Source organism: Oryctolagus cuniculus, chromosome 4 (assembly GCF_964237555.1).
Source record: "Oryctolagus cuniculus chromosome 4, mOryCun1.1, whole genome shotgun sequence".
NCBI classification, from domain to species: Eukaryota; Metazoa; Chordata; class Mammalia; order Lagomorpha; family Leporidae; genus Oryctolagus; species Oryctolagus cuniculus.
Genome location: NC_091435.1, coordinates 147,179,125 through 147,195,014, shown reverse-complemented (window position 1 = coordinate 147,195,014; position 15,890 = coordinate 147,179,125). Strand labels below are relative to the sequence as shown.

The 15,890-nt window shown below is 47.7% G+C and overlaps 1 protein-coding gene across 4 annotated transcripts in view; it reads right to left on the bottom strand.

Annotated features, from left to right (window-relative positions):
• Positions 1-14,108, bottom strand: part of RYK (receptor like tyrosine kinase) — a 103,096-nt gene extending 88,988 nt beyond the window's left edge. For 2 of the 4 annotated variants that reach the window (XM_070072806.1, XM_070072807.1), the window contains exon 1: positions 13,668-14,108. In XM_070072806.1, the coding sequence (XP_069928907.1) occupies positions 13,668-13,905 (238 nt within the window). In that variant the 5' untranslated portion in view covers positions 13,906-14,108. The remainder of the gene's footprint in view (positions 1-13,667) is intronic. The other 2 variants (XM_070072805.1, XM_051818598.2) reach the window with 2 other exon arrangements.
• Between the last annotated feature and the right edge of the window lie 1,782 nt (positions 14,109-15,890).

Below are 15,890 nucleotides of genomic sequence, written 5' to 3'. Positions count from 1 at the left end.
TCCTGACAACTGAAACCCAAAGCTACCCAGCACAAAAGCTGTGCTCAGCTTCACTTCACTAGTACCTGTGATAACACTTTTGGGAGGTGATGTATGGAATCAGGAGAAAAATCTGGTCACATGATTGAAAATGGATGATTCAAAAGATGCACTGCAAACACCGTAGCAGGCGGTTAAGAACTTAGAAAGGGAGTTAGACACTATTAGTCTGGGTCAGGGAACAAGAATTCACATCCAGTGAATACATGTCATCTAAGAAAAATTCCCCAAAGCCGTGATTTGTACCATTACTGCAGAGAGGTTTAAAGTGCTTCCCAAATCCTACCCAACGACAGTAAATTAAAGAAGCATAACCCAGAATCGCCAACCCTAAACATAAAATATGAAACATGCTCTCTCATAGTGCCAGAATGTTCCAATATCTGATAGAAGGATACTCTAGGAAATAATTTGCCATTGGCCCCTTTCCCTTTGAAAACAAGAAAATTATCTGACCAGCCCTCTAATGGAGATAATTTACACACAGTCTGACATCATCACTCAGCTTCCTTCACAGTCACTTCCCAAAAGGAGCACCCTCTCTACCTCACTCGTCCTTACAGGCCATTAGCAACCTAGAGTTGGCTGTCATGTGCAGGGGCTCAGAGCAGGAAAGGGAACTCATAACATCCCTCCTCTCTGCTACTGACGGACTACACTGGAAAGTGGTATCTTCAGAGTTCAATTCCAAAGCTACCTGTATTCTCTCAGGCAGATCATTTAGCTCTCTGCTTGAGTTAGGATCTTTGTTATTCACCAAAATACATACCAAGCCCTGAAATCAGATTCTATACACACTCAACAACTGTTCAATGAGTAAATGAATAAATGTTGCTACTAAAGGAAATCAGTCAACCAAATGATATCTGTGACAGCGTCTACCTGACTCAATTAAGGAATGCCTAGAAACGCGGAAAAGCATTATGTTGGGTGCATCTGCAAGGGTATTTCCAAATGAGCTTAGCATGTGAGTTCAAGCGGACTAGGTGGGAAGACTCCACCTCACTGCGGGTGGGGCAGCCATAAAGGGGCTGGGGGTACTGACAGACTAAATACAGAAGGCAATCTGGTCTTTGTCTGAAAGAGCTGGAACACACTTGACTCCTGCCTTGGATGTCAGCTGCTGGCCTCTGGACTCCAGGATTCACAGCCATGGCCTTCTTGCCAGCACTCTGGCTTCTGGCCTCAAACTGAGGCTCCCCTGGTACTAAGCCTTTGGACTTGGACTGAGCCACACTACCAGTATCCCAGGGTCTCCGGCCTGCAGAAGACCAGTTGCAGGAGTTTTCAACTGTCGTTAACTGTGGGAACCAATTTCCCTAAAAATTCCTCTTTGTGTACAGACACACACACAACCCCACACACCCCCACCCTATCCTGTATCTCTAAAGAATCTTAATACAATATCTAAACAACCTAACATCTTGGGTTTTTGTTTTTAATGCAAAAACATTCAAATCTCCCTGCCACTGACTAAATTGTTTTGAGGATTATGTAACACTTTCATATAAATGACAGTATCTGTGTTAAATGCTATCCTGTTGTATGCTGACAAGCATCCCATCTTACATGAGGAATTAACAATTTAAAACATGCCTACCCATATGTAACAGAGGAGATGGAATTAAAACTCAAACAGATGAATTCCAAGTCCAACACTCTCCCACTCCATGTTCTCTACTGTACACCCACAAATGTGTATACGAATGCACATATATACAAACCTTAAACACTTTCTGAAATTGGAATAAGTTCTCTAAGGAGTTAAACAACTTCTGAGAAGATGTAAACAATAAAAATACAGTCCTCAGTCATTTCTACTTCTGTACAAGATCAAATAAAAGGACCAATTTAACCCTCTCATGTGAAACAAGCAAGAAAAACACCAGTTAAGACACCGAATATCAAATAACCAATGATCCCCAAGAGGGGAGAATCTGAATTAGGTGAGCTCCACAACTGCAGCACAAAGACGGGAACTGAGAAGCCAAGGCTGAAAGCCCAGAAAGATGAACAGCAGGAAGGAGAGAGCTGAACAGCGAAACTGAAGATCTGTGGAGGGCTGCCCTCCAGTATTCAGCTGAGTGTCCAGAGCACGCATATAAAGAAACTACACAAGGGCAGAGAAAAGATACAAGGAAACCTAGTACTTATCAGAATCTGTGTAAGTAGTATGGTATGACCTAGTACTGACACAGAATCTGGAACATCACACTTTCCTACCAGCCAGAGCAGATGATCTCATGCTTCTTAGTTCATCAGGGAGAGTGCACAGAGAATACTTAACGCAGCAGTGCAGAATAACTAGTCCTACTCTGAGCTCTGCTCCTGTCCAATCCAAGCAAGACCTGAAAGAACCAAATGTGTTTAAGTAACTGCAGTCCAAATCAAAACCTAGAGTATTTTTCTAATACAAAAATACTCAGCATGCAGAAAGGTAAACTTCACAATGCCTGCTATCCAGTCCAAAACTGTCACGCATGCAAAGAAGCAAGAAAATACAGAGATGAGAGATGGATAAATAAATCAACTGACAGCAACCCAGAACAAGAACAGACCTTAGAATTAGCAAACAAGGACATAACTATTACAACTGCATTCTACATGTTCAAAAAGTTAAGGAACATGTAAGTTTTTTTAATCTCAAATGAATTTCTACAGGTGAAAACTACAATTACAAGATGAAAAACATACTGCATCTGACTAATAGCAGTTTACATATTTCAGAAAAAGTATATATTAGAAGTTGTATTTCCCAGCGTTTAATTATTGGAAAAGGTTTTTGCCAGACTCACTTTTGAATACTTCACATTCTTCAACCATGTTTGGGCCAACAGTCTACTGAGAATTTGCTAAATGTCAAGCCATGAGGTAGCCTTGTTGTAGCAGGACAGACACAGAATGTGACAGGTACGTAAGATAAGTTTGCACAGGGCATGGAGTTACAGAAGCCAACATGGCTGGCACCTTATCGAGAGGAGGGTACCATGAAAAAGAGACTTGAGAAAATTAGGCAACTTCTAAGAAAGCAGTCTATCAAAAACTTCCATTGGTATGCTTAAGTTCAATCCAATTTCCCTTTTGGATAATAACTTAGCAAGCAATGGCAAATGATCAAGAGAATGATAACCCCAATAAGGCATAAGGTAGTACATTAAAAAAAAAGTATAATTCATTAATTTACTAATTCATTCAATTTCACTGAACATCTACTACAGGTTATGTATTGTTTTAGGTAACAGAGTCTACTCAAACAACTTTCTAGGACTGCTGTTACGGCACAGCAGGTTAAACCACAGCCTGCAATACCACCACCCCATATTGGAGTGCCAATTTGAGTCCCAGCTGTTTCGCTTCTGATTCAGCTCCCTGCTAATGCTCCAAGGAAGGCAGTGGAAGATGGCCCAAATACCTGGGCCCCTGCCATCCCCATGGAAGACCAGGATGAAGCTCCTGGCTTCAGCTTGGACTAGACTTGGCCATTGCAGACATCTGGAAAGTGAACCAGCAGATGGAAAATCTCAATCTGTGTGTGTGTGTGAGTGTGTCTGCCTTTCAAATAAATTTTTAAAATCTTTTTAAAATTTATTTGAAAGAGAAAAAACACATTAATTTCAAATACGAGGAGGAGCATTTACAAATATAAAGGCCTCCTCCCAGGAGATACCTTTTGGGGTGATAAACTTCTAGGTGATACTATGATGGATACAGGACTCTACTGCATTTGTCAAAAACCCATATAACTTTATAATAATGTGAATGTTAAAATGTATGCAAATTTTCAAAAATTCACATGGGAGGCCAGGGGATCCCAAGATACAACACCACATATGACCAAGATCTCAGTTTTCATGGGGCTCAGATGTAGCTACAAACTTTCACAGAGTCCCTGCAAAGTTCCAAAAACATAAAAAGCCCTGGCACAGTGTACAAAACTCAGGATGTTTGGGTATCCATGCATGAGTCCAGGAAAAGTTTTCTTTTCCTGAAGTTTTCACAAAAATAAAACAAAACAAAAACGCTGAGAACCACTGATGTTTCTCCTTGCCAGCAATTCCCTAACTGAAGAGAGCCACCATTGCTCTTAACCCAAGTATCTCACCCAGCATAGCCCTGCCCTGCAAAAACTATGCAGCCATGACCATAAGCAAAGAGCACGAGCAGAAATTTCACAACTGTCAAGGAAAGCTGTGACATACAGAAGCACACACACACACATACACACAACTCAGAAAGATGGCAAATTATGTCCATTTCCTTCACTGTATTATCTTTTTATCATGCCATATTTTATTTAAAGTACATCATTAAGAAAAAACTGTCAAATGATTATGATTCCAGTTTCAAAGGTAATCAAATATGAAAAAACTTATAATTTTTTCTTATAGTCATTTAAGCACAGCATTCCAAAGGTTCATTTAGCTGAGTCCCATCTCAGATCAAAGTAGTAAAAATACTACTCAGGGTAGGTGTAGGAATACGTATTCAGTTTAAGCTTCTCAGATGACATTGGTTATAGACTTAAGTAAATAGCTAATCTTCAGAGGCAGAACAGCAGAAAAGGAAAAATTCTGGAATCACATAGCCCTATACATCTCTGCAACCTCTAGCAAATTCTGAAATTTGCCAGTCTCAGGTTTATCTGTTAAAAAAAAAAAAAGTCAATGCTACCTACTTCCTAAGATTGATAAAATAAAACAGAACACCCTGAAATACATGGCATGGAGCAAGATGGTAGGCCTCCTGGCTACAGGTGATCCCTATTTAGACGTGCTCTCTATTCCAGCTTAAAATATTAGGTAAGGACAAGAATGAGGCCAATGACATTCACTCAGTACTGTCATTGTTAGGCACAGCAAAACAGTCAGTCAATAAATGTTTTACTATATAATTCATCGATATAGACACATTTGAGCACATAACATTTTTAAGAGATCCTATACAAATGAAAACTATTTAATAACACTTGTACTAGAAAATATTGTATTTGATTTTCATGAATAAGGACAACAGAAAAGTATACTTCTAATGTAATTTCAGAGTAGTCAATGGTTTTGTTTCATGAGGCTTTTGTTTTCAGGATGCGTAAATGGCAAGACTTTTTCAGAACATTGACAAAACTGCACTAAAACCCCAAAAGCAATGCTGTGGAACTTCCAAATTCAGGGTGCTTGAATAAATACACACATTTTGTTTGTCCCTAAAGTTAGCCTTAAAACCCAAACAGCATTTTAGGCAGCACCTACAGAACTCACTTGCCAACTCAGGATGTGACTCATAGGGGACAGGTTTAGCCATAATTGGTTAGAACTCTCCCACATGTGTAGCATTTAAAAAAAAAAAAAAAAACCCTCAAACCCACAATTGCACAATGTCTCAGGCTTGCTCTCCCAATGAAGAACAGATGCGTTCAAATTAATGCTGTGTCAATACCACCAATCCTACCCAAAACGCCTAGGGGTTAAGGTTTCGCTGCAGGCTGCTACCCCACCTCCACCAAACCCCAACGCCTCATCTGGGCCCCGTGCAGGTAGCGCCAGTCCCATCCGCAGAGAGGGTACTTCATCACCCCACCACCGCACCTGGCTCATCTAAGGCTTTTTCTCCCTAAAGGGCCCTTTGGTTCAGCTGAGACTCAATTCCTTTGTGATGCTTCCCGTGTCCTTAGCCCTCCAGACTCTTCCTCTAAGCCTTCTTCAAACTCGGCAAATTCCTCACAAGTCAGCTTTGCCCTACTTGATCTCTTCTGTCAAGGCAAGGCCGGCTCCCAAGGCCCAGATACAGCTTCTGTTCCCCTGCCGACCTTCTCCACTGGAGCTGAAGTGTTCTCTACAACCCAGTCCTGAGTGCACACTCCCCTTCTCTGAACTCTGCAACAGTCCCTTACCCTGAAGAGAATCCAAGCTCAACCCACCGCCCAGCTTCATATTCTGTCACTCCCTGGTTTCGCTAATTTTCCTCATTGTAGCCACATTTGCTCTTTCCTCTTGCGCGATTTCATACACTGCGCTCATATTTCTGTGCCTCTGCTCATGCTGTTTTCTCTGGCGACACGAGCTGCTCTCTTTTCTGCCCATCAAACGCATCCTTCAGGAGTGCATGTTTGGCACAGTAGTGAAGGCACTGCTTGGGAGGCCTGCATCCAGTACTGGAGTGGCCGGGTTCTAGTCCTTGCTCCACTTCTGATTCCAGCTGCCTGCTACTGAGACCCTGCCACCCACATGGGCAACCCAGATTGAGTTCTGGGCTCCTGGCTTCAGCCTGGTGCAGCTCCAACTGCTGATGGCATTCAGGGAGTGAGCCAGCAGATGAAAGATGTCACTCAGTCTCTGTTCCTTTCAAATGAAAGGTTAATTAATTTTTCAAAAAGCTCATCCTTTAAGATAAGGCTCAAACGTTTTCTAGAATACCTTTCCTAAACTCTAAGCTTATCTCCTCTTCTTCAAAGGTAATCCTGCTTAAGATAACTTACTTCTATCAATCACCGTCAAAAGGAATCACTGGTGGGGCTGACACTGTGACATAGCAGGTTGAGCAGCTTCCTGCAAATGCCAGCATCCCTTATGAACACCAGTTCGAGTCCTGGCTGCCCCACTTCTGACCAATCCCCTACAATGTGCCTGGAAAAGCAGTGGAAGATGGCCCAAATACCTGAGCCCCTACCACGCATGAGGGAAAACCAGATGAATCTCCTGGCTTTAGCCTGGCCCAGCCCCGGTGATTGCAATCATTTGTGGAGCAGCCATTTGGAGAGTAACCTAGAAGATGGAAGACATATTTCTGTCTCCATCTCTATCTTTTTTTCTGCCTCTACCTCTCTCTCTCCCTCCCACCCTGCAACTCTGCCTTTCAAATAAGATGAATCTTTTAAAAAAAAAAAGTAATCACTCCTATTACTTACATATGTCAACAACAGAACTCTTATCTCAAAGTTAACAGTCCTGGATGCAGCAGTCTCTCCTACAAAACTCGCAGTTCCTCAAGCAAAGGAATCTAATAATTTGGAATCACCATTTTCTTCCACAATATATGATACTTGGTTGGGCTTCAAAAAACTCTTTTGGACAGCTGTGGGGAGCAATGATCTCAACTGGTGTCAAACTTATTTACATCTCTTTAAAATCAAATCAACTCTCCCAGTAGGTATTTATTTTGAAAGGAGAGACAAGATATCCAAAATGAACTTCTAATGGGTGGCGGACCAAGTCTATTCTCTCTGACTCTTCACCACCTCCACTGCTGCCATGAGCAATTTATGCCACACCATCCCACCGTACTTTATTCCTAAACCTCTGGCACTGCCCAGCCAGAATGGAGCTCAGCACTTCGACGCTGCCTATTAGAAAACACGGGAGGATGCAGGTAACAGTCAGGACCAAGATGCATGCGTGGCAGCAGCCTTGCAGATTCCACTCCCTGAACAGTGCCGCGGAGCTGACAAAGGGGCTGTATGGGTTCCAGACTCTGCAGAACTGAGTCAAGACTCAGCCTCTACTCATGGAGCCCTGAATCGGAGTCCTCAGCTGTAAAATGGGGAAACGGATGCCTAGGCTGCAATCTGTTAAGAACAGGAGCTGAGAGCAACAAAGCAGGACCGAGGGACGCGGGATGGCTGCACAGAGATTCAAAGCTCCTAAAGCTCCGGGAATCCTCAGAATGGACAGACTTCCATCAGGGCTGTCTGCTCTACCACCAAGAAACTGGGCTACCAACATACCTGCTCCAAGTCTTTCCTCTCTGCTGTGGTCTGAATCTGAATCCCCTCCCCCATCAAATGCTAGTCCTGAAAGGGATAGCATGAGCAGGTGGGGACCTGGGAGAGGTCTAAGGGCAGACCCCCTCAGGAATGGGATCAGTGCCTTCACAAACAGCTGTTCGTGCCTACCACATGAGAACAAGGCAAGACAGCGCTGCACTGTCTATGGACCAGAAAGCAGGCCCTCACCAGAGCCCAGACCTTGGACTTCCCAGCCTCCAGAGCCAGGAGACATAGACTGTTGTTTACAAGTTGCCTGGTCTATGCTATTTTGTTACAGCAGCCTGACAAATTAAGTCCCTTACTTTGGTCTCAGTTTGGTTTGAGTGTGTCCCCCCAAAGACTCACAGGCTGGGAGCTTGGTCCCCAGTGTGGTGATCATGACAGGAGGCAGCACCTTTAAGGGGTGGAGCCTTGTAGGGGTGGGTGAGGTCACTGGAGGGATTGCCGTGGTTCTCACAAGTTCTGTTAGAAAGATGGAGCCTGACCTCTGAACCGTTCCCTGGCTTCCTGTCTCACATGTACTCTCCCTCTGGCAAGTGTCAGGATGCCGTCTGCCACGATGCCTTCATCACAGCCAGCCAAAGACATCACTATGCCCTTGACCCTCCAGAGCAGTGCGCTCCTTTAAAGCATCCAGCTTCAGGGATTTTGTGACGTTAACAGCAGACTAATACAATACCCACCTACAACATGGAAGTATCAGAGTATACCTAACACAGGGATTGCTTTCGTGCCTGACACAGGCAAAAGACTACCACACACCAGCAGAGTGTTGTCAACGGCGGGGTGAGCTGCTATTCTTCTGCACACCGTGCTTACAAAAACCTGCCACACGTTATCCTCAGCAGGTAAGCCCAATCCTAACTGACGCTTACACTCCATGCAATGACCACGGCCTCGATCCCTGTTCCCGACCCAAACTCTTCTAAAAGGACAGGAAAGAACCACAAAGACATTAAACCACTAGGGCAAACAGACAGCAAAAGACAACAACAGAGCATACAATTCAACACACTCCTGCATGACGGGAAGCAGCTGAAGGAGAGGTCACTGCCCCTTGGGACCCCTGAAAGGCTCCGCCCTACAGGCACCAAGGAGGTACCGAAGGCTGACCCGAGTTTCAGACTGACAAGGAGAGAGCCCCAAAGCCGCTATTCAAGTCCAACAGGAGACCCCACGATTCTTTCTGAAGAAACTGAATCACACAGGCAGAACTGCAGCTAGGAGCCATCAAAGTTTACAGCCTGGGGGCCGCCATTGCGGCCCAGAGGGTCAAGCTTTGCTGCTTGCTACACCAGGATTCCACATCGGGGCACTGGTTCCAATCCCAGCTGCTCTGCTTCTGATCCAGCTCATTGCTAATGCGCCTGGGAAGGTAGTGGATGACAGTACAAGTGCTTGGGCCCCTGTCACCTAGGTGGGAGATCAGAATGGAGTTCCTGGCTTCCTGTTTTGGTCTGACCCAGTCCTGGATGTTGCAGCCATTTGGGGAGTGAACTAGTACGTGGAAGACCTTTTTCTCTATATTTCTGTCTTTTCATCACTTGGCCTTTCAAACAAACAAAAAAAAAAATTAAAGGGTTGAACACAAAATTAAGAAACTCTGCCCCTCGGTGCTGTGGCACAGTGGGTTAACGCCCTGGCCTAAAGCACCAGCATGCCATATAGGCACCAGTTCGAAACCCAGCTGCTCTTCTGATCCAGCTCTCTGCTATGGACTGGGAAAGCAGCAGAAGATGACCCAGGTCCTTGGGCCCCTGTACCAGTGTGGGAGACCCAGAAGAAGCTCCTGGCTTCTGATCAGTGCATCTCCAGGCATTGTGGCTAGTTGGGGAGTGAACCAGCGGATGGAAGACATCTCTCTCTCTCTCTCTCTCTCTCTCTGTGTAACTCTTTCAAATAAATAAATAAAAAATCTTAAAAAAAAAAAAAAAAAAAAACTCTGCCCCTGCCATTCATTCCAAAGCAAAAATATAAATAAAAGACAAAATAAAAAAATCTGAAGTTCAATTCTAGGAGATTCAATTCTAACAGAACAGAACTTTCAGAAAGAAAAAAATAGAAAAATGAAGGGTAGATGTTATAAAGGAAGTAGCAGGAGCCGGCACTGTGGCGCAGCAGGTTAAAGCCCTGGCCTGAAGCGCCGACATCCCATATGGGCGCCAGTTGGAGTCCTGTTTGCTCCTCTTCTGATCTAGCTCTCTGCTATGGCCTGGGAAAGCAGTAGAAGATGGTCCAGGTCCTTGGGCCCCTGCACCCACGTGGGAGAGCCAGAAGGGGCTCCTGGCTCCTGGCTTCGGATCAGCATAGCTCCGGCCCTTGCGGCCATCTGGGGAATGAACCAGTGGATGGAAGACCTCTCTCTCTGTCTCTACCTCTCTCTGTAACTCTGTCTTTCAAATAAATAAAATAAATTAAAAAAATAGAGAAAGTAACAGATATTTCTGAAGACTGAATGATATGAGTCTCCAGATTAAAAGGCCCACTAAGATAACACAAAAAAGAAACAAACCACACAGAAGGTTATAAAACTTGAGAATGTCAAACAAAAAGACCCTGACATTTAAAAAAACAAGGGAAAATAAAAGGAATCAGTATAACTTTGGACTTTTTATCGCAAGCTGTCATGACACGACAGTGTGAAACTGTCACTGAAACTGCCAAGAGGAATCTTTTCAATCTAATATTCTAATTCAGCCACACCACCTAGAAAGACTAGGACAGACGTCTTGAACATGCAAGGTGGCGAACAACGGATCTCCCACGTGCTCTTCCTTAGGAAGCCACTGAGGATGTACACTTCTAAATGGAGCAAGCTAAAGAAAAGGCAGGCAGGAGAAAGGGGTGGAAGTCCCAGGAAAAGCAGTCCTACTGTGCGTACAGAACAGGGAGCTCCAGAGGGAGGAGTGTCAAGAAGAAATGTGTGGGATGGAGAGAGGACCGACTTGAAGCGCTACCTGGGAAAAACATCAAAAGGCACGTAATGTATTTCTCTGAGTACTGGAGGAAACGCAGACATAAACACATAGAAAACTCATCAAAAAGTTTGAAGCACTTATTTTCTCTGGGAGAAATAAAAACATACAAGAAATACATCACCAACTCAAAAGGGAGCAAAACAGGTACACATGATATAAAACTGACGGCTGGGTTTACTTTTTTTTTTTTAATTAATTAATTTATTTTAAAGACAGTGATGGGGGAGGGGGACATGCAGCAGGGGAGGAGGAAAAGAGGAAGAGAGACGGGGAGAGGGGGAGAGGGGGAGAGAAAGAGAGAGAGAGAGAGAGAGAGAGAATCTTCCATCTGCTGGTTCACTCCTCAAATTGCCACTACAGCTGAGGCTGGGCCAAGCCAAACCCAGGAACTCCATCTGGGTCTCCCACAAGCTCTTGGGCCATCGTCTGCAGTCTTTAGGGTGCACATTAGGAGGGAGCTAGATCAGAAGCATGCAATAGCCACATTGAACCAGGCATTATGATACACAATGCCAGTGTCCCAAGTGCCAACCTAGCCCCACTGCTGAGCCACAACACCAGCCCCACTGCGGGTTTCATTTAAAAAAAAAAAAATACTTAAAGAGTTTAAAGGAAAAATGGGATAAGCACCCAGTTATGATAAGATGTCAAATGCTTATTCTACACTGATTTCAGAAACACAAAATGTAAAACTCAAGGGAAAAAAAAAGAAACACACAAGACCTAGGTGAAGTCGAAGAAGCTATCCACAGAGCTTGGAGAGTAAAAACCTGAAAGCAGGAGTTCGCTTTTGTTCTAAGTCTTTCAGCTCTATTTTATTCTTTAAAAACTGTGCATGTATGAAATGGATTAAAACAACTTACTCTCAAATCAAAGGCAGTTAGCTCAACCTATCACTATCAACTTCATTCATAAGATTCTCACATGCAACTCTATAGAATATCATAAAATAATGTTAGTTTCCCATACCAGATTTCCCATATCACAATGATTGAAAAATATGGTGCACAAGTACTATTTCAAGTAGTCTTAAAACACCATGACAGCTTCCATGGAAAAATGCATTCTGCCAACCCAGGCTGCCTGGTACACAGCTTAGCACCTGATCTCTCCACCTAGGGGGAGCCAAGGAGTACTTTACAGATAAAAGGAATAGGGGAGAAGGGAAGGGGTAAAAACAGAGGACCCGGCCATGGGTCACAGGTTAACGGAATCTGAAATACAGCAAACGCTGCTAGAGGTCCCCCTCCCCCAGGGACAGAGCCCAGTCCTGGAGCTCAAGCCCCTCTGCCCCCACAGTCCACTTCCCAGCATACACTGGATGCTCATCAACCAGGAGCCTCCTCTGCCACAAATATCCCTAAGAAAACTAATTCCCTTTGAATAAGGGAACAAACACATCACCTCAAGCACTAGTTAGCAATGATTTCTTTTTCTCCGTGCCATAATCAAACTTCTATATATACAATATCTTCTTTTCATTCAATGGAACTTTGTCTGCAGCCAATGTCACCATTTCATTTAAAAAAAAAAAAATATGAACTCTTACCTTGAGCAAAATACATAAAGCCTCACCTTTCTCATCTCTAAAATGGGGACAAAGACATAGACTTCACTGGTTAGCAAGAAAGTTCAAGGAAACAGCACGTATAAAGTGTGCAGGGGCAGGTTTATATGGGCACTCCATCAGCATCAGGCCCTGGTTGTCCTCTGTCCCTTCCCTCCACCCTTCACCAGGAAAGAAGAAACACACATAAACAACTTCACAAATTATACACGTTCTTTCCATCTTGACCAAGGCATGCATAACACATGAATATTTTCTAATATGATGTGAGTTGATTTACAAACATTCGCTATTTTTCCTAAGCCTAAATCTTATGTTCCAAGCACTGAGCCAATCCATGGGTTTAATTGGGCTAAACTACATTCAGCGAATTCGGCTAGCCTAAAAGGAGGATTAAGAAAGGCACGAGGCTACAAAAACACAGACGACCTCCTTAGCTAAAACTACAAATCCATACACGTAACAAACGTCTCAACAGCCTGCCGCGTGCAATTCCATTTCTCAGCAGACCTCAAGAAAATCCTGCAACTTAAAAAAGAATAAGTAAAAGCGATAGGCAATGGGTGGTGAAGCGAGTTAACTTTCTTCCCTTAAACCACGCCACAAGACCAAATAAAGGGACTGTGTTAATACACAAAAGAAAGCAGGCGTCCAGAAAGCAACAACGCTGTCGTGAAGGTGACCCAAGGCCAAGTTCTCCGTTCTCTTCAAGGTGTTTACACGAAGCAGTCACATCCTAGACGAGCAGCAAGAAGGGGCTCAGATGTCGGCTACCTGGGGAATCACCCACTATCTTTAAGTGCACCCAGAAGCTGCCACCAACGTCCCCTTGCTCTCACGCTTTGCTGAGAGCATGCAACCAGAAAGCACGAGCAACCGGAGCGTGGCCTACCCCGCATCTAAACCACAACCCAGGATCTGCGTGAATTCTCAGGCATCCTCCATCCAGGGCCCTAGAGCATGACAGGCACGGGGAAGGTCAAAGAAACTTTGCGCGGCCGGGGCTAAAGTTGCACCGAGAGCACGGCAGAGGGTGGAGGGGGATGGCACCGGCAGGATCCGGGTCTCTGGCGGAGGCCGAGGGTCCCCACAGTGGCGGGACAGCCAGGGCGAAGAGGGGAGGCCCCGAGACCGACCCGGGGCGGGGGCCGGGCAGGGACCACACCTCCCGGCCAGCACGGCAGGCAGGCGGAGGCCGGGGCCGCCGGGGCGAACCGGGCGCCAGGAGCGGGCGGCGAGCGCTGGGGGCGGGGAGGGCAGGCGCCCGCGGTCCACGCCGCGCGGACCGAGCCGCCGGCAGCCGGAAGCGGCCCGGGCCACTCACCGATCAGCCGGCGCACCTCGTCCTCGCTCAGGTAGAGGCTCACGCTGGGCCCCGCGGCCGCTGGCTGCAGGGCCGGGGGCCGCGGGGCCGGGGCGGCGGCGGCGGTGCCGGGAGCGGGCAGCAGCGACAGCAGCGCGAGCAGGAGCAGCGGCGGCGGCGGCGGCGGCGGAGCCCTCAGGCCGCGGGCCCCCGGGAGGCAGCCCCGGCCTGGCCGCCCCGGCCGCGCCGCCCCGCGCATGGCCAGCGCCGCCGCCGCCGCCGCCGCCGAGGAGGAGCGTCGGCCGGCCGCCGCGCCGCCGCCCACCCCCGGCCCCGAGCCGCTCACAGCCCCGAGCCGGGGGCGGCCGCCCAGCTCATCGCGCCGCTGGCCCGTGGCAGCCAGCCGCCGCTTCAGACCGCCGGAGCGCGCCGCCGCCGCCGCCGCCTTCCCGGCGGCATCGTCCACGGCGGGGGACTGCCCGCGGAGGCGCGCCCGTGCGCGCCGCCGCCGCCCCGGGGCCGCGCACGCACGCGCCGCCCGCTCCCTGCGGGCCGCATCCGAGCTGTGAGCGCCTGCATTTTAAAGTGCTTCTGTCGGGCGTAGGGCTCCTAGGTCACCCTCTTCAAGGGCCCGTCCTCGCCCCGCGTTGTCCCCCGGCTGCTGTGCCGTCTGCAGCCCCCTCCCCCGACGGAGGGTCCACGCAAGGAGACCCCGGCCGCTCCGAAGGTCCACGGAAATGCCTGGACGCGGCCTCTCTGGTTGCAAACGAAAAACTGGCTCTTTTTTTTTTTTTTTCGGCGTAGTGAGAAAGCGCAGATTAATAGAAATCACCCTTTGTCACGGCATGGGAGGTCAACCCCAGCATTTCTGTGCCTCTTCTTGCGGGTTTATATCGAATACATTTGTTTTCCAGAAAGATCTTAGCACCCTAAAGGGAGATGATGACACGCTGCGGATTTGAAATAGTTTTGTAGTCGATCTGCGTCACTGTCTATACGCAGCTCTGGAGTTGTGGATCTGCGACCCTTGCCAGGGTCCCAAAGCTGCTTCCAGAACGTGGAGAGTGCAAAGGTGTGACTGCGCACCTGAGTGTGTGTGTGTGCGCGCACTTGAGCTCATAACCTCTCTCAGGGAGTCCATCCCCGCCCCCCCAGAGGGTGGGGAGCGCGGTCGTAGGTCACCTCCCTCCAGCCTCGGTGTAGCTCCCGAGCATCCCCGCCCGGTGGGACAGGTCCCCTCTGGCCCCAGCCTCCCCTGCGGGAGCAGCTGCACTCCAGCCAGGCCCGGCTTAGGCGCGCAGTTGCTCTCCGCAGTGAGGCCCTGCACGACGGCTATTTTTATCCCCTGGAAGGTGGGGAAGGACCCGACTGATGAGAGATGTTCCGGAACTTAGTTTTTTTTTTCAAGTGACAGTTTAGATCTTGGCTGGCCCGGATTTAGCCAGCTTCAGCTTCTCAGCCCAGAACCCGCATCCTGCAGGAGGCGGCTGGGAAGAGGGTGGAAACCACACAAGCCACAAAAGTGTTGAGGTAGGGTGCCCCAGGAACTGCCGGGAAGAGCCTGGGGCTGGGGCTGGGGCGGAGGTGGTGCCCTCTGGACAGAGCTCCCGGTTCAGGTAGGAGACACTTTTATTAAAAGGGTGGCACGCCCCCTGCATTTTGGAAAGGGCTCCCAGCTTCCGGAGGTTCTTGACTGCTTCTAGATCTGCCTTTGCCTGACTTCGTGAGGCAGCCCGCAACACAGAGCTGTAAAGCCTGGCTGGGCTCTGCTACTTAGGAATCGTATGAAGTTGGGAACGTGACTTAATCTCTCCAACAGGGTTTAGTTGGAAAGGCAGACGACCCGGTGGGTGTCACACCTGTTGCTAGGATTGTTGTTCTAAAGAATCCCTTCCCTCTGATGACCACTGTCTATAGAAGTTTCATCTCCAGTTACCTCCCAACAGCTTAAACCAGACACCCTCAGGAGCACCACTCTCCCCGCCCTGGAGCCTGGGCTCTATCCCGGTCCTGCCAAGGCTTCCTGCAGTGGGGGAGCAAGGCGCCTCGCTGAAGATTCACTGTGCATTCATCATGCCGTGAAGGAGAAGTTAGCGGTTGCAATCCGTGGTCCCAAGGCCCTCAGGTGCTTCTGCGCACTCACTTAAGGACGGCTGCCCTCCACCATCTCTCCTCTGGGCTGCTGCCGCTGCCTGCACTGCACTTTCCCCCATAGCAGTCGGAGCCATGCTGCTCCGTGTCAGC